The following is a 13,880-nucleotide window of genomic DNA, read 5'->3' as shown; positions in this document are numbered from 1 at the left end:
AACGGGACCAATTTATTTATACGGAATAAGCACTTATACGGTTTAACTGTGGTTGACTGTAAAAACTATTCCTCCCAAAAACCAAATCAAATTGAGATTTCACAGAAAACAATCTTGAAATGCAATCTTAAATCTTAAAATAAAACCCTGAAATAGAACATTAGCCGTCAGCAGTTTCACATGAAAACCTGCCGATTCAGGCGGCTAAGCTAATCATTCGAGACTTTGCATTGAGAATGGTTTTATAAATCTGATGATCAGATATGCTCATCATATCTCTGCGCTCAGATGTTGGCAAAAAACCACATGTAAAAGGAGGGCCCCTTTTCTAAATTCAGCTCCCTACGGAGTGGTGAACGGATAATGCTTTAACGAATGATTTGTACCAATTCAATATATACTCAGTCGTGCAGTGCAGTCAATGGGCTTTTCCTCTGGAAACCATAACATTTAAATTCTCTCCATTTGTATTGCAATCGGAGCAGCCTACAGCTGGCCTAAAACTCTTAAAGAACCAACATAAATATGAACTAAAATTCAGATGAATTGTTTTTCTTCGATTATTATTCACGCAAACATTCAAGCAGTTTCCATGATAGATTCTTCGGTATGCTTTCCCTTATCAGCATCCTGTCTGCTTCTTGCTTTACGTTCCAGAATCTTTTTTCTGTCCTTATCCATCTTTAATTTTACAACAACAACCTGGAAAGTCACAAAAATAAATCTGTTAGCACAACTTCATCATTGTTTGTACTTTTAGCGAACTCAACCATTGCGAACATCTGTTATTTGATGTGGTTGATCGCAGCTTGAAGACCATCCCCTCCTTTCACGGTCATAATACAATCATACCTCGATCTAACGCCGCCCCCCCCCCCCCGATCCACCAACTACATTTCATCGGAAACTGAACATTTGTATCTAAAATGTGCAGGAAAACTCCCGATTTACCGCCTCTCGCATAGCGCCACCACCAACGTAATCTCCTAGTATAACCATACACAAATGTATTACAATATTTTTTCAATTTACAAGTTTTTAATTTTGACAGTATGTTTTTAGAATGTGCCTTAAATTCATCACATCAATATACATAGATGTATGTTCCGAGCAGATAGTAGGTATAGCGTAGGTATTTGAGTGACTTGACTTAAAACCCCGATTTACCGCGACACTCCTTTAACAGCCAAAATAAGGAATCCTCAGGGTGACGTTAAATCAAGGTATACTTGTCTTTAATTCACCTTTCCATGGGAATACAGTCAACCACCCATTCATATCAGTGATTTAAGATGTATAGAGTACCGCCAAAGAGGGGTTAACTTTGACTTGTTCAATGGTAAAGATTTATAGAGGAGTCATGTTAAAGGTGCTCCAAATAATTTCCAAGATTTTCCATATTCGAGAAACTGAATTGAGTGACGCATGTTTATCGGCTGACACAAAGGTTATTTATTGATCAGACGAAATCAACAAGCTTAAAGAGCAAATGCTGTCCAAATAGCACATTGTAAAAAGTTATTTTCATATGTGACATATCAACTTATATCAAATATGCAACTGGTTTGAATTTTAGTTCAGCCATTACTGAGAAATACGACTTTCACATCGGCAATTTCAGCACGTGCTCACTGTAATTGTTTATGTGAGCAGGTGTGTGTTTCTGACGTCATCTCTGACACAAGCGCTTACAGTTTCCAGGCATTTCACTAGACATTTCATAGGGTATTTAATCATTTAAGAATTGTCTTTGGATTGTGAACTCTTACCATTGTATACTGATGCTACTGTTTTATATGACATGATAAACGTAGAATAAAAAGTGCCACAACAGGTGGTATGTGAACTATAGGCACAAAGTGAAGGATAAATAAATGACTAATTTACGACTTGGTCGTAAAAAGATATACTTTTTTCGATGTGACAGATATTAGGTCGTTATATATATATAAACGTGAATTTCTTCTCGTTAAGAATTAAATAGTATTTACCCTTTAAAATCGATATAAATAGTAATTAAATAAAGGACCAATGGTCTAGTGGCTCGCTAAACTGGTGAGAAGTAAAAAATTTGTCATGTAGCTTCTAGTATGCAAATTTGAGGCCAGTGCCGGTTACTGACGAAAATTAAGTTTATCGACTGCCATGTTTTTTAATAATTTCACGATAGGATTGTTTTGAGTGGGCAGGCAAGGTTACATCTTCACTCAAGACAAATCATTGTTACGCGTGATATACACCGTAGCGCGCGTTAACTAATACACACACGCAGTGAACACGAAAGTATAAGGCGATATCGTACACACGACTGTTCACGACTGTTACTTACGCAAACGCTCATCACTGTGCGGCGATTAAAAAACTAATACAGATAATCAGGCTCCAAAACGGATCGTAAGTGCGAACGTCAATAAATGACTTCAATTAATGATGATAAAACAATTATTCCAGTCGTGTAAATATCAGACTCATCTTAAAAAATTCGATGCTATCAGCTGATCAGTATCATCAGTGAATCAGCCGTTGGCGAACACGGAAGTAAATTTCTGCAATTTGAAACCAGAATTTTGTCAGATATCTTGATGCAACGTTACATTATGCACGTGATTTCAAAACAACATGAATCATTGAACACTTCGCACGCAATAAATCGTTATATCATACACCTTGAGTATCAGCATTGGCGCTAGAAATGATGAGACAGAATATAAACCTCTTCAAATTGCGCCGCCATTATGTTTAGCGAAATAATGCGCATCTGCTGATTCACCTAACTTACATATTCAACGAATGCTATGACGTCATGATGGAAATCAAACCAGGTCTACACAAATCATATACAAGGTGCCCATGGGCTCTGTTAGATTCAGTGCAGAAGTTAGTGAATTGAAGGAGTTAATCATATCCACCACATACCAGACCATACATTGGTTTAGTAAGTAGTTCTATCAGCTTATACTTGACATAAAAGGAAATGCATGTTATAAAAGTATAAGGTAACTAGATTTTAAATGACGAACAGTTGTCCATACAAGGAAGAGAAGGTAAATACATAACACATTTTAGGTAGGCCTAATAGATTTTGAAATGAAATACATATAAACATCATAAATTATAAGCCTCCTAATAGATTATAAGGTTTCGTCAAATCTAAAGCATCTCAGATGTCATATTTATATTTTTGTAGCTGGAGCCGAAATCAAATCTAGCTGTATCCGGAGATGAGAAAGTATTCTAAGTTCCATACAAACTCTGTTCCATACAAAAATTTTATTTCAAATATGTTCAAACTAATCTTTCTTTTATGAAGAGAATATCCTTTATCTAAGATTAACGGCTTCGTTGATTTTGGTGAGCTTCACGTGTTACTAAAACGAGGGCGCTATCATCACAGCTCCAAGTTTAAGTAAATACTGCAAACTACGCCGTGCATAATGGCTTCGTTGATTTTGGTGACTAAGCCTTGTTTGGATGTTATTTTGTACCAAAGGCAGAAAGTTTAATTTTACGGTTCACCTGATTAACAATCACACCAGACCAGTTAAGTGAAACCATCATCACCCCCCCACCCATACTTTTACATCATGTTTGGACTATTTGGAAAAATGATAATTTTCAATACCGAAATCCACAGGGAATTCTCATCCCTGCAATTGACACAATCTCCCCGAGGTTTCTACTATTCTACATTCCACCTGATGATGGCTGTTAGTCAACAGCCGAAACGTTGTGGTTTCATAATAATAAATTTGATCGTACAATTTTAATTCGAAGTGTGGGATTTCTTCATTTAATCTTCCCGAAGTTGGTCCACAGAATCAACCTTTGAATTGAATTGGGCCAGTAGCACCTGGAACACGATCAGTCCCGGATGCAGCCACAAGTCAAAAACTCGGCTCCGGCCTCACGTAAAACACATGGGCCAATTCTACATCACAATCGGCTTCTTCCTTGTAAACCGTTCAGTCAATACAATGTTTACTATTCAAATAGATACAATTATTGATTCCATTTTCATGTCTTCTTAAATGGAGATCGAGAAAACACATAATGGACGCTTTTACAATTCATAGTGCTTTTACGGCCGCTGTGATCTACCGATCTCAGAACTTTGTGACCCATATCAACACCATTCTTAAGGACGATGAAGTGAAACTAAAAAGTCAAAAATCTGTCTTCGGAAGGAAGATTTTCATCCCTGAAATGTTCCCAAGTCACTTAAATATCAATAACCTAAGTTTTAGCACTGACAAGAGTAGTTAGGGTCCTTCACTATGGGACAGTGCGTGTGTGTGGAGTGAGGGATTAGGGAGGGATGACGTCACACCGGAAGTGACATAATACCGGAAGTGACGTCATCCAAGATGGTGACCGGAAGTGACATAAGATTTCTTTAAGATATTTTTCTTAAGATTTTTTTCATAAGATTATTGAAGATATTTTTTTCTTTTTTGGCGCGAAAATTTAAATCATTGACTGACTATGTAAATTCCCAAATCGATTTAGTGGTCTGATTAATTCCCTAGATGGCGCCACTATTACGCGATCCTATGCGTGTGTGTGAGAGGAGGGGAAGTGGGGGATACTTCCAAGATGGAGTCTTTTAACAGCCATTGTGAAACAAGTTTCGACATGAACAAGTTTTGGCGAAAAATATTTCGCAACAACAAGTGAAACCGTAAATCGTGATCGGACAAGTTATTTTCAGACAATAAAAACGTGTTGTAAATTCATAAACTAATCATTCGTCAACAACGACCTGTATCGCCCAGATGGATTCGACTAGTGGACAAACTACCTTAGAAATGTCAAGCACACTGATTTGAGCAAAGGCCTCTCTTCAATCTAGGAAAAGAAAACACCCCTCGCTTAAACTCGACTTTAGTAAGTTTCTACTACTATTTCCGTATTCGAAACCGGTAATCATTTTTAGCCACATACCGATATAGAATATTTTTTATTGTTTTATAGGTTCAATCGTAAATGACAACGCATTAGCAGGCCCATCGAAAGTTTATCTTAATACCTGGAACAATGACCCCGAGCCTCACTATCTAGGCTCGCTTGTGTATGCGAGTGCGAAAACGTGGCAGGAGGTAAAACGTATAGATTTACGATCTTACGAGTGTTGCGAGCGAAGAAAACAACTGTACCCCACTAAGAACGGTATTTCGCTAGATCTCCAAGAGTGGCTACATATAGATTATTGTAAAGCCGATATCGAACACAAAATTGCGCGCGTTAAAGAAGATATCGCTTGCGTAGGCGCGATGACCGTTGGTCGTTCGAACTTTATCAAAATCTATAGATCTAGTCACGATCATCGTATTTACGTAGATATTCGAAAATACGATCTACACGATGAGCTTTTCGACGTAACTCCAACTAGATGCGGTGTAAAACTAACTTTGGAACTATTGAAAAAGTTGCAAGACATTAATTTTAACGGCGATATAGCCTATCCGAACTAACCAACATGAAACAGTGTTGGTATGACTCGAGTCATTCGAATCAAGAATATAGGTGCGCCTATTGCGCCAGCGGTGCTAGAAAAGCGCCTGAATACGGTGTAATAATAACACAAGTATAGGTTCAATCAATGTTTATCTACAACATTTATAAAAAATATTATATGTTTTAGGACTAAATAAAAACAAGAGCCCCAAGGGGCACAATGGCCAGCCTGTCAGATTTGCTTTTTATAAATGATGTAATCTGTGGGTTATATTTATCAATATACACTCCCTGCTCAATGTCATTTACATAGTACAATCGTGTGTTAACACAGACAGCAGGAGCGAATGTAATATAGAAATACTAAGTTATTGTATTGTTCAACGCCCCTGGTGGCCATATACAAAAAACCAATGAGCTTAAAACTCACCAAGATCATAGACCATGTCATGAGCTACAACTTTCCAATTGATTGTGGTAGCAAAATATGCATAGGTACGAATGTAATATAGAAATACTAAGTTATTGTATTGTTCAACGCCCCCTGGTGGCCATAAACAAAAACCAATGAGCTTGAAACTCACCTCAATCATAGAACATGTCATGAGCTACAACTTTCCAATTAATTATGGTAGCAAAATATGCTTAAGTATCAAAATGATGTGGCAAAACTTTTTTTCCACCTATAAATGAGTACTGATGACCCCAAGATGGCCGCCAATTGCGTCATAATTGCCTGGTAAAAAATACCCTCTCGGATATAAAAGATCCTTTTCCAAAGAATACCCATTACAAATTGCAATGAAAAATGGCACACCATTAGAAAGCTACAGGACTCAGAATTCAGGCCAAAATTAACATTTTTGGGAACAAAAAAGGTCACAGGACGGCCATCTTGAGTCCGATCGACCCAATTTTTCTCATGCCGATGGGCCCTTGGGGGATACAAATACATACGAATGATCAAGGTTATTGATAAAAGTGTCTTCAAAATTTCCCTCGAAAACTTCTAAAATGTGTAAAAAGTGCTGATTTTGGCGAACAACAATGGCTGCCAGTCGGCCATCTTGAATCTGACAGGGCCAGTTTTTGGCCTGAAGATGTGTCTAGGGTAGATACACGTATAAACCAAATATCAAGACATTACCTTGAAGCGTCTTCAAAACTTTGGAACTCTCACGAACTATCTAGATGGTTATCTCTTGACTCAATAGCTTCAAGACCCATCTCAAAACAACTTTGTTCCATGCAGCATACCATTAACTCTCGGAAAGCGAATTGGATTTAACATTTTTTTTGGCAGAATAAAATTTGATTGAATTTGCAATTCGAGCACATGGCTAATTAGCATATCAAGTTCATACACTCGATTTGGGAAAAGAAATTTTTTGCGAACCTTGCGCAATTGTCAAGGATGAATTTTCTGTAGAGCAAATAAAAATTCCTCCCAAACACCAAATCAACTAAAGATTTCATAGAAATCGATCTTGAAATACGATTTTAAATCTTAAAATAAAACCCGGAAGTAAAACAATAGACGATACCGCGGGTTCACGTGAACACCTGATTTCTGTAAACGAAATGTTGGTTGTGACAAAATTGTTCCCACGGTTTTAGGTGGTAATAAGTACGGAAACGTAACGACCATGGTCGACTTATTCGATGAAATCAGGCCTATGTGATATCCAAATTTTGACTTTTTTATCCTCCAGACCTCCCTGATATAGAAATAAAAAATTTTGGTGGTACGAATAGTGCAATCACAGCGCCGACGGCGACAGAGCCGTGTCAGAGATCGGCGGAGTGAAAATTGCGGAGGTGGACGAACACGAAGAAGTAGGCTATTGAGCTACTTGAATCGCGAAAACTCCTGGCGCGGCCCCGACGCTTTTCGTTGATTAAGTAGTACAAATATCAAGCAATGGGTTTTCACAATCTACCGCCGGTGTTTACCGGATTGCAATATCACTCCAAAATTCAAAGAAACCTCGAAATATCGAACCGCAACACTTTCGGTAGATATCCGCAGCTGCCCAACCGGGAAACTTATTTGTTGATAGCATCGATAGGATCCATCATCTTCTCCCGTCAAGGGATTCGAACCCACTAAGCTAAAGCCGTGCCAGAATCGGGTCGGGCCAATCACAGCGCTTGTAACAAACCACATTAGGCTTCTGTGGAATTTCCCAGTAAATGGGCCAATCAGCGAACACGTAGCGAACGCGGAAGTATTGTCGCGTGTTGATACATGACGTCATGCGCAAAAGCGCCAGTAATGAAATCACGATAATTCACGTGAACAGCTGCTGATATTTTTAGATAAACCAATCACAGGGAAGACACAACTTCCTGATTGGCTGATAAAAATTGAAATTTTCCCGATTTTATTTTCGTGAAAAATGCAGAAAACATTTTTATGAAAGCCTATTTCAAAATTCTGCTCGCTACGATTCCGAGGATATTTACGCTTAAATACGTGATTTGTTCGAATATGCCCTCACTTTGCAAGCAAAAGAGCCTTTTGTGTGGAAACCATGTCATTTAAATTCGCTCCATTTGTATAGTAATAGGCTCAGCCTACGGCTGGCCTAAAAACGTTTTATTAGCTATGAATAAAAAGGAATCTATATTTATCTCATTCTGAATTAACAATTACGTTAATCAAGCATTTCGTTGCTATCCAGACTATGAGACGGTATATACACAAAAATCAAAATTTCATCTATCAAAATCAAATATTTTTTTGGCGGGACCCACTTCTGTACGTTCAGTCTCAAGCTCAGAATTTTGTGTGTGTCACTAGGCTAAGATTGAGATGATGGATCTGAAGAAAACTCTGCCTCAGATATGACAGAATTATCCACACCAGGTGCCACTTTGGCTTAAACAGACGGTGGTAGCTGACGAAACTTCACAATTGCGGGTCACAAAGCAGTCAGTGGTCCACCACAGATAGTTAAAAATTTATTCTGGCGTGATTTACCGCAGAAGCAAGTGAATGAACAATATGGCAACTTTTGTTAGTGTAAAGCCAAAAAAAAGATGCCTCGTTTCTCATCACACTTTTGTTTTTTACCATGACGAGGGCGGGCGGTTTTTATTTTTATGTACTTTTTAAAAAAAAGTAGAAATTAAAAGAACTGTTTGAATTTTTTTTGGAGATGCGGGAGGTGTCTTTTTATTTCTATTATATCAATAAAAATATCCCTCTGACATATTTTCTTCAGATGCGGGAGGTAGTTTTTTATTTCTATTTAACCGGAGCACCACATTTTACCAAGAGAAATCGCTTCGAAATAAGAATCACGCCAGAAATCAAGCTCCACAGCGACCTTGGCATTTGACATTTAGGCCTACGGTAACCGACTCCATTGATATGAGTTCGAGTCACCAGTGTGGTGCCGATGATATTTATATGATCAACTTTTCTCGATACGTTCATAGAGAAATAAAATGATAAAAAGATGACGATATGCGTATTATATCAATGCGGTCGGACTTTAATTTTTATAAAAAACACATTTATTTTCGAGCTATGATGCGGGGGGGCGGACTTTATTTTTATCGCTAATTTGCCGATTTTTCCGATGCGGGTGGGATTTCAAAATCATGAGAAACAAGACATCTTTTTTTTTGGCCTAATAAATGAAATTTATTCAAACGTTAGGGTAAAAAATTTCCCGGATTTTGAATCTTAATGAAATAGGTAACATTTCTGGAAAAAAGTAAGACTAATTCCACTTGAATTTACGTAACCATTCCGGGGATAAACAGAATGGTTGGCAGGTCTGAGCAACTAATCTGAATATGGTAAAAGTCGAAGCCCCGTATCATTGAAAACACAATTCATTTTCATCTTGTTTACACGAATGTAGTAGGTAGAAGGCTTACACTTCACACAGACGAATGAGCAATTGGTACAGGTTGTGCATTTCAGCAAAACTTCGACCATAATGTCAACTATTTCTTACCTTTGAAGGATGGATGCCTACATTAACAGTGGCGCCATTGGCTTTGTCACGATGAATTCTTTCAATGTAAATGACAAACTTTTTACGATAAACCTGAACAACTTTACCAACTTGTTGACCCTTGAAATGCCCACGGACAACCTATGAAATAAATGTAGAATGCAACAATTTGTATACCACAATATGTCATAATCACTCTGTAATGCAATGTACATTATATCATAACCAGGCTGTCATAATGAACAGTAAAAGTTTGATCGTAAATTGCAGTTATTCCTTTTCGTTTCATAAAAAAAACAAAAGGGTATTTTCGAGGGGCCCTAATGATGAGGTGGTTTACTTGCAGAAAGGAGCCATGCAGTTGAGTAATTCATCATAGCATTAACAGGCAACCATAGGTTCAGAATTCGACACGCAACCAGTCTATTAAGCTCACCCATCCCCCCAATATTATTAGATCAAATTTACATCGATCCCAGAGACCACAACATCATGGGCAAAACAGCATGGAACTCTGGCAGCCCTTTATTCCCTGTCAAATGTATTTCAGAAGCCCAAATATAACTTTCGGTCGAAGGACATCGAAACGAAGTAATAAGCAACAAACTGTTAAATATATATTTTGTAGGAACAGTGATTGGCACACCAGGAGATATACCTGCACTTCATCATCCTTCCTGATCGGGATGCTCCTGACATTGTATTTTTGTCTCAGTTCCTTCGACAAAGGAGAACTCATGATCTTTCGTCGTACATGCGATGGAGCATTGAAGTGACGTTTTCTATTTTTCCTTCGTGAAGAAGAAACCATCTTGTTGAACTTCATGGTGAGGCCTGTAGTGAACAAAATAAAAAATGAACAAATTATATTATGAAATACCTATCTCAGTGTTCTCCATTGCAACAATATTCTCTGGGGCGGTATGTACAGGAGAACGAGTGCGGAAGGCACGAGCATTTATCAGGATAAGGGGGTCTGGGAAAAATTTCCTCTCCCAGAAAAATTTTCTATTTGCAGTTGCTCAGATGCATTTTCACAGCATTTGGGATCATAATCAACTAGCTTTTTGTTCCTAATTTTGGAAAAAATTTTTGCTTATCATAAAAAAAGTTTATCTACGGGCATTGAAACCTGACAAGTTGAGGCCGCTGATTTCGTTAATTCAGCGGCTGAGGCTGCAGTGTCGGGACCTTCGCACGCATTGATTTTTTTAAAATTTTTAGCATGCCAGGAAATCCCAGGGTATTTATAGGCATACCTGAGCGCCACCACGTAGCTTCGTGGTGAGCCGTTTCTACATTTATTGATGTATGTAATTAGTTTATTTGGTGTGAAGGTTTGTCTGACTCACTCTATTTATACAATTATTGACGTACCTCAGTAGTGTTTCAGCTTATTGGGACAAAGTAGATCAATTTTTTTGAAGGGGCGCTTGACTTTTATAGAAGGGCGGCAAAAAATAATAGGGCAGATTTTCAAGGGGCGGCTCGCCCCTCAAAATCCCATTATGGAGAACACTGCATTCTCACTCATTCTACAAAACCCTGCAAAAAAGACTCAATCGTACTAACAAAAGACCCTTTTAAGGCCTAGTATATCTTAGGATATTTTGGATACTTAATTACCAACTACAGTACACTGCGCATGAGTCAGATCAAGATGGAGTAAGGGAAGTTAGGATTGAAACATTCTTCGGAAAACAGTACTATTTATTGCCAGCCAACATTTAGGCCCAAGTATTCTTATTTTCAGTACGATTGAAAATCAGCTTATATCAAAACAGGCAGATATGTCAGTCATGAAACCAAAAAAAAAAGCGGCGCTTCATACACTGTATTGAAAGAGCTTGACTTGTGTACACAGTGTATCGCTATCGACGCAGCAGTTATATGTAGTAATGTTAACACATCTACACTGGCTTAATGGGACTAGGTTTTGACGAAAACGCAGTGAGGGAGCATCCAAAAATTACGTCCCTCTGATTGGGGGAGGGGGTTACTGAATTTTGGTACACAGTGGTACATGGGGGGAGGGGTCAGGCAAAAAGGTACGTACTTTGAGGGAGGGGGTGTTAATCAATCTTGGTGCGTACTTTATGCACCCAAACTCAAATGAAAATAGCCGATACTGGTGTTTTATCGGCTTTCAGTGACTTGTTCAAGTGACTTATAGTAGACTTCAACTGGGAATTCTCCATACCAGGCACCCGTATCGATCTTTCACCCACTTGTTGGAATCAGGTATTTATATTCTTAATATTTTGAATTGTGTTCTTTGCATCAATATAATTGGGGGGTCATGGGTAACATGGTACGTACCTATGAGGGGGTCAGTGAATTTAATTAGGTACAAAGGTGGTACAAGGGGGAGGGGGTCAGAAAAACTGGAGATTATGAGGTACGTAATTTCTGGACGCTCCCTGAGTAGCGTCTTCACGTGACTCAACTTCGTTAGCACGAATCAACATTCTGCTGTCCAAGTTCAATTGTGACTCCCAAACACTGCATCGAATTCAGGTTTACCGTCTACACAGAGTTTAACACATACACGGGTTAAATGCAAGTGTACCCTTCTTTTTCAAGAAGGGTTTCTAACAACCCGGTTCCTAATGGAACCTGTGTTTCACCGATGGTGTAGACGCGTAACCCGGGCATAAGTGGTAAGTTTTGACGTGGCTTATGCAGTCAACATGGAACTGTCTTCATATTGTTCCCAATAATTAGAATACTTCATATCGAAGGCAGTGGACTGACATAAGTCTGACAGCTCAAAGTCGAAAATCAACAAAGTTGGCTGAAATTCCAAGGTCCAGATTTTTTCAATCGATTTTCCTATCAAAATCTGTCTCAACGCAGGATTCTTGAAGTCGGAAATTGACACACAGCACATCTTCAACTTTAGAACATTTTTGCTATGGTTTTCTATTTTTAATAAACCACTCAAAACAAAGAGACAATATCAATAACCCCCAGAAGTGTATCCCAAGCCCATCAGCAAGTGCAGTGGATAGGGCTAGGCCGGTATAAGTGCAGATCCATACCTCTCGCGATGGACACAATATACTGAATTATAAATCACTGTTCTAGCTTCTGAATGTCTCACGGAATCCAATGCAGTGATTTGTATTATGATATCTTCACTAGAAAGTAGATTTTTGGCGAGGTTTTTAACTCGGAATCGGGATGATTTGTCAAAAGGACGCCATATTGGATTGGTAAATCTAAAGTGAAGATTTGTCTAAAGTATTTGCTGAAACGATGTGAGGTTAATCAGTGCATAAAACTTATCACTTTTTTGTCAACTGTCACTGGGGTTATTAATTCTAGCCAAATTGTCTAATATGTTCGTTGAAATTAATAAGAAATTTCTATTTTTCTTCCTCAAATTGAGTTTTTCATGAAATATTGTTTCAGCAAATATTCTAAACAAATCTTCACTTCAGATTTACCCGTCCAATATGGTGTTTGGTCCAAAAAATCGTGACGATCTCGAGACAAAATCCAGTCTAAAAATCTACTTACAAGTGAAGATATCATCAAATAAACCACTGTACTGAAACAGTGTTATTTAATGTAATTTATTGAACCATTTACGAGAAGTGCGGATCTGCACTTTTAACGGCTAGGCCTACTCAGTTGTCAGCGTTTTTGAGGGACGTGGTTAAAGCAAAATTAGTGATGCCCCAAAAATTCGGCAAAAATATCAGGGAAATCCGGTCCCATCGATTAGCAAATGGACAGTATGTGAATTCACAGATATCAAGGAAAACCAGCAACAAATACCTAGCGAGGAAAGCCGATATGACCAATCGGTTGAAATAATCTATCGTATCTTATCACACATTTCGCACTTTTAGGTGTACATGTAGAAAGGGTTTAGCCTTCAAAATGGATAAATCAAAATACAACAAATTAAGGCCCATCATAAAATACATTGAAATTGTTATCCTCGACGCGATGTTAGCGGATTAAATTCGTTAAAATCACACACCTTAACTTCACTTCGACCAGTTTGATGCGAAAGGCTGTTCACTTCCGGCTTGCTATGTACCGAGAGGAACCGTCTTCGTATTCAAATGTTTTTTTTTTCCTACGCTAGTTTGGCATTCGACCTCGGTCTGACTGTAGCCTATTCACGACAATCTTTTATATATTTCGGCTATCCGCCCAATGCCACCATTTTTCAATTTTGCATTAAAATCAACAATAGATTTCTGTGTTCCGTTAACATGCGGCACCCGCCGGTCGGCAAGACCTCCCCGGGCAGACGGCGGGTTTCATTATGAGAATGCCGGTTTGCTAGCGTATCTATTTAACACCCGTATAGCTCGGGTGACTTTTACTACCAACGGGTGGCGCTGTGTGTAAATTTCACATAAATCAACGACTTTCGGCTATTAGCGGTACTTAAGTATGGAAGACCTCAGACGACATACGAGATATGAGATATAACAT

General features: G+C 38.4%; 1 protein-coding gene across 1 annotated transcript; it reads right to left on the bottom strand.

Moving 5' to 3' along the window:
- Window positions 1-542: 542 nt before the first annotated feature.
- On the bottom strand, window positions 543-13,572 carry LOC141900395 (large ribosomal subunit protein uL24-like). The gene is made up of 4 exons (XM_074787277.1): window positions 13,417-13,572; window positions 10,084-10,259; window positions 9,426-9,566; window positions 543-702 (listed from the first exon to the last, which is right to left on the bottom strand). The coding sequence occupies exons 2-4, from the start codon at window positions 10,249-10,251 to the stop codon at window positions 580-582; spliced, it is 432 nt and encodes a 143-aa protein (XP_074643378.1). The 5' UTR covers window positions 10,252-10,259; window positions 13,417-13,572; the 3' UTR covers window positions 543-579.
- Between the last annotated feature and the right edge of the window lie 308 nt (window positions 13,573-13,880).

Source organism: Tubulanus polymorphus, chromosome 2, assembly GCF_964204645.1.
Source record: "Tubulanus polymorphus chromosome 2, tnTubPoly1.2, whole genome shotgun sequence".
NCBI lineage: Eukaryota > Metazoa > Nemertea > Palaeonemertea > Tubulaniformes > Tubulanidae > Tubulanus > Tubulanus polymorphus.
Note: the sequence above shows the minus strand (reverse complement) of the source record. Positions and strands in the feature narration are given on the sequence as shown.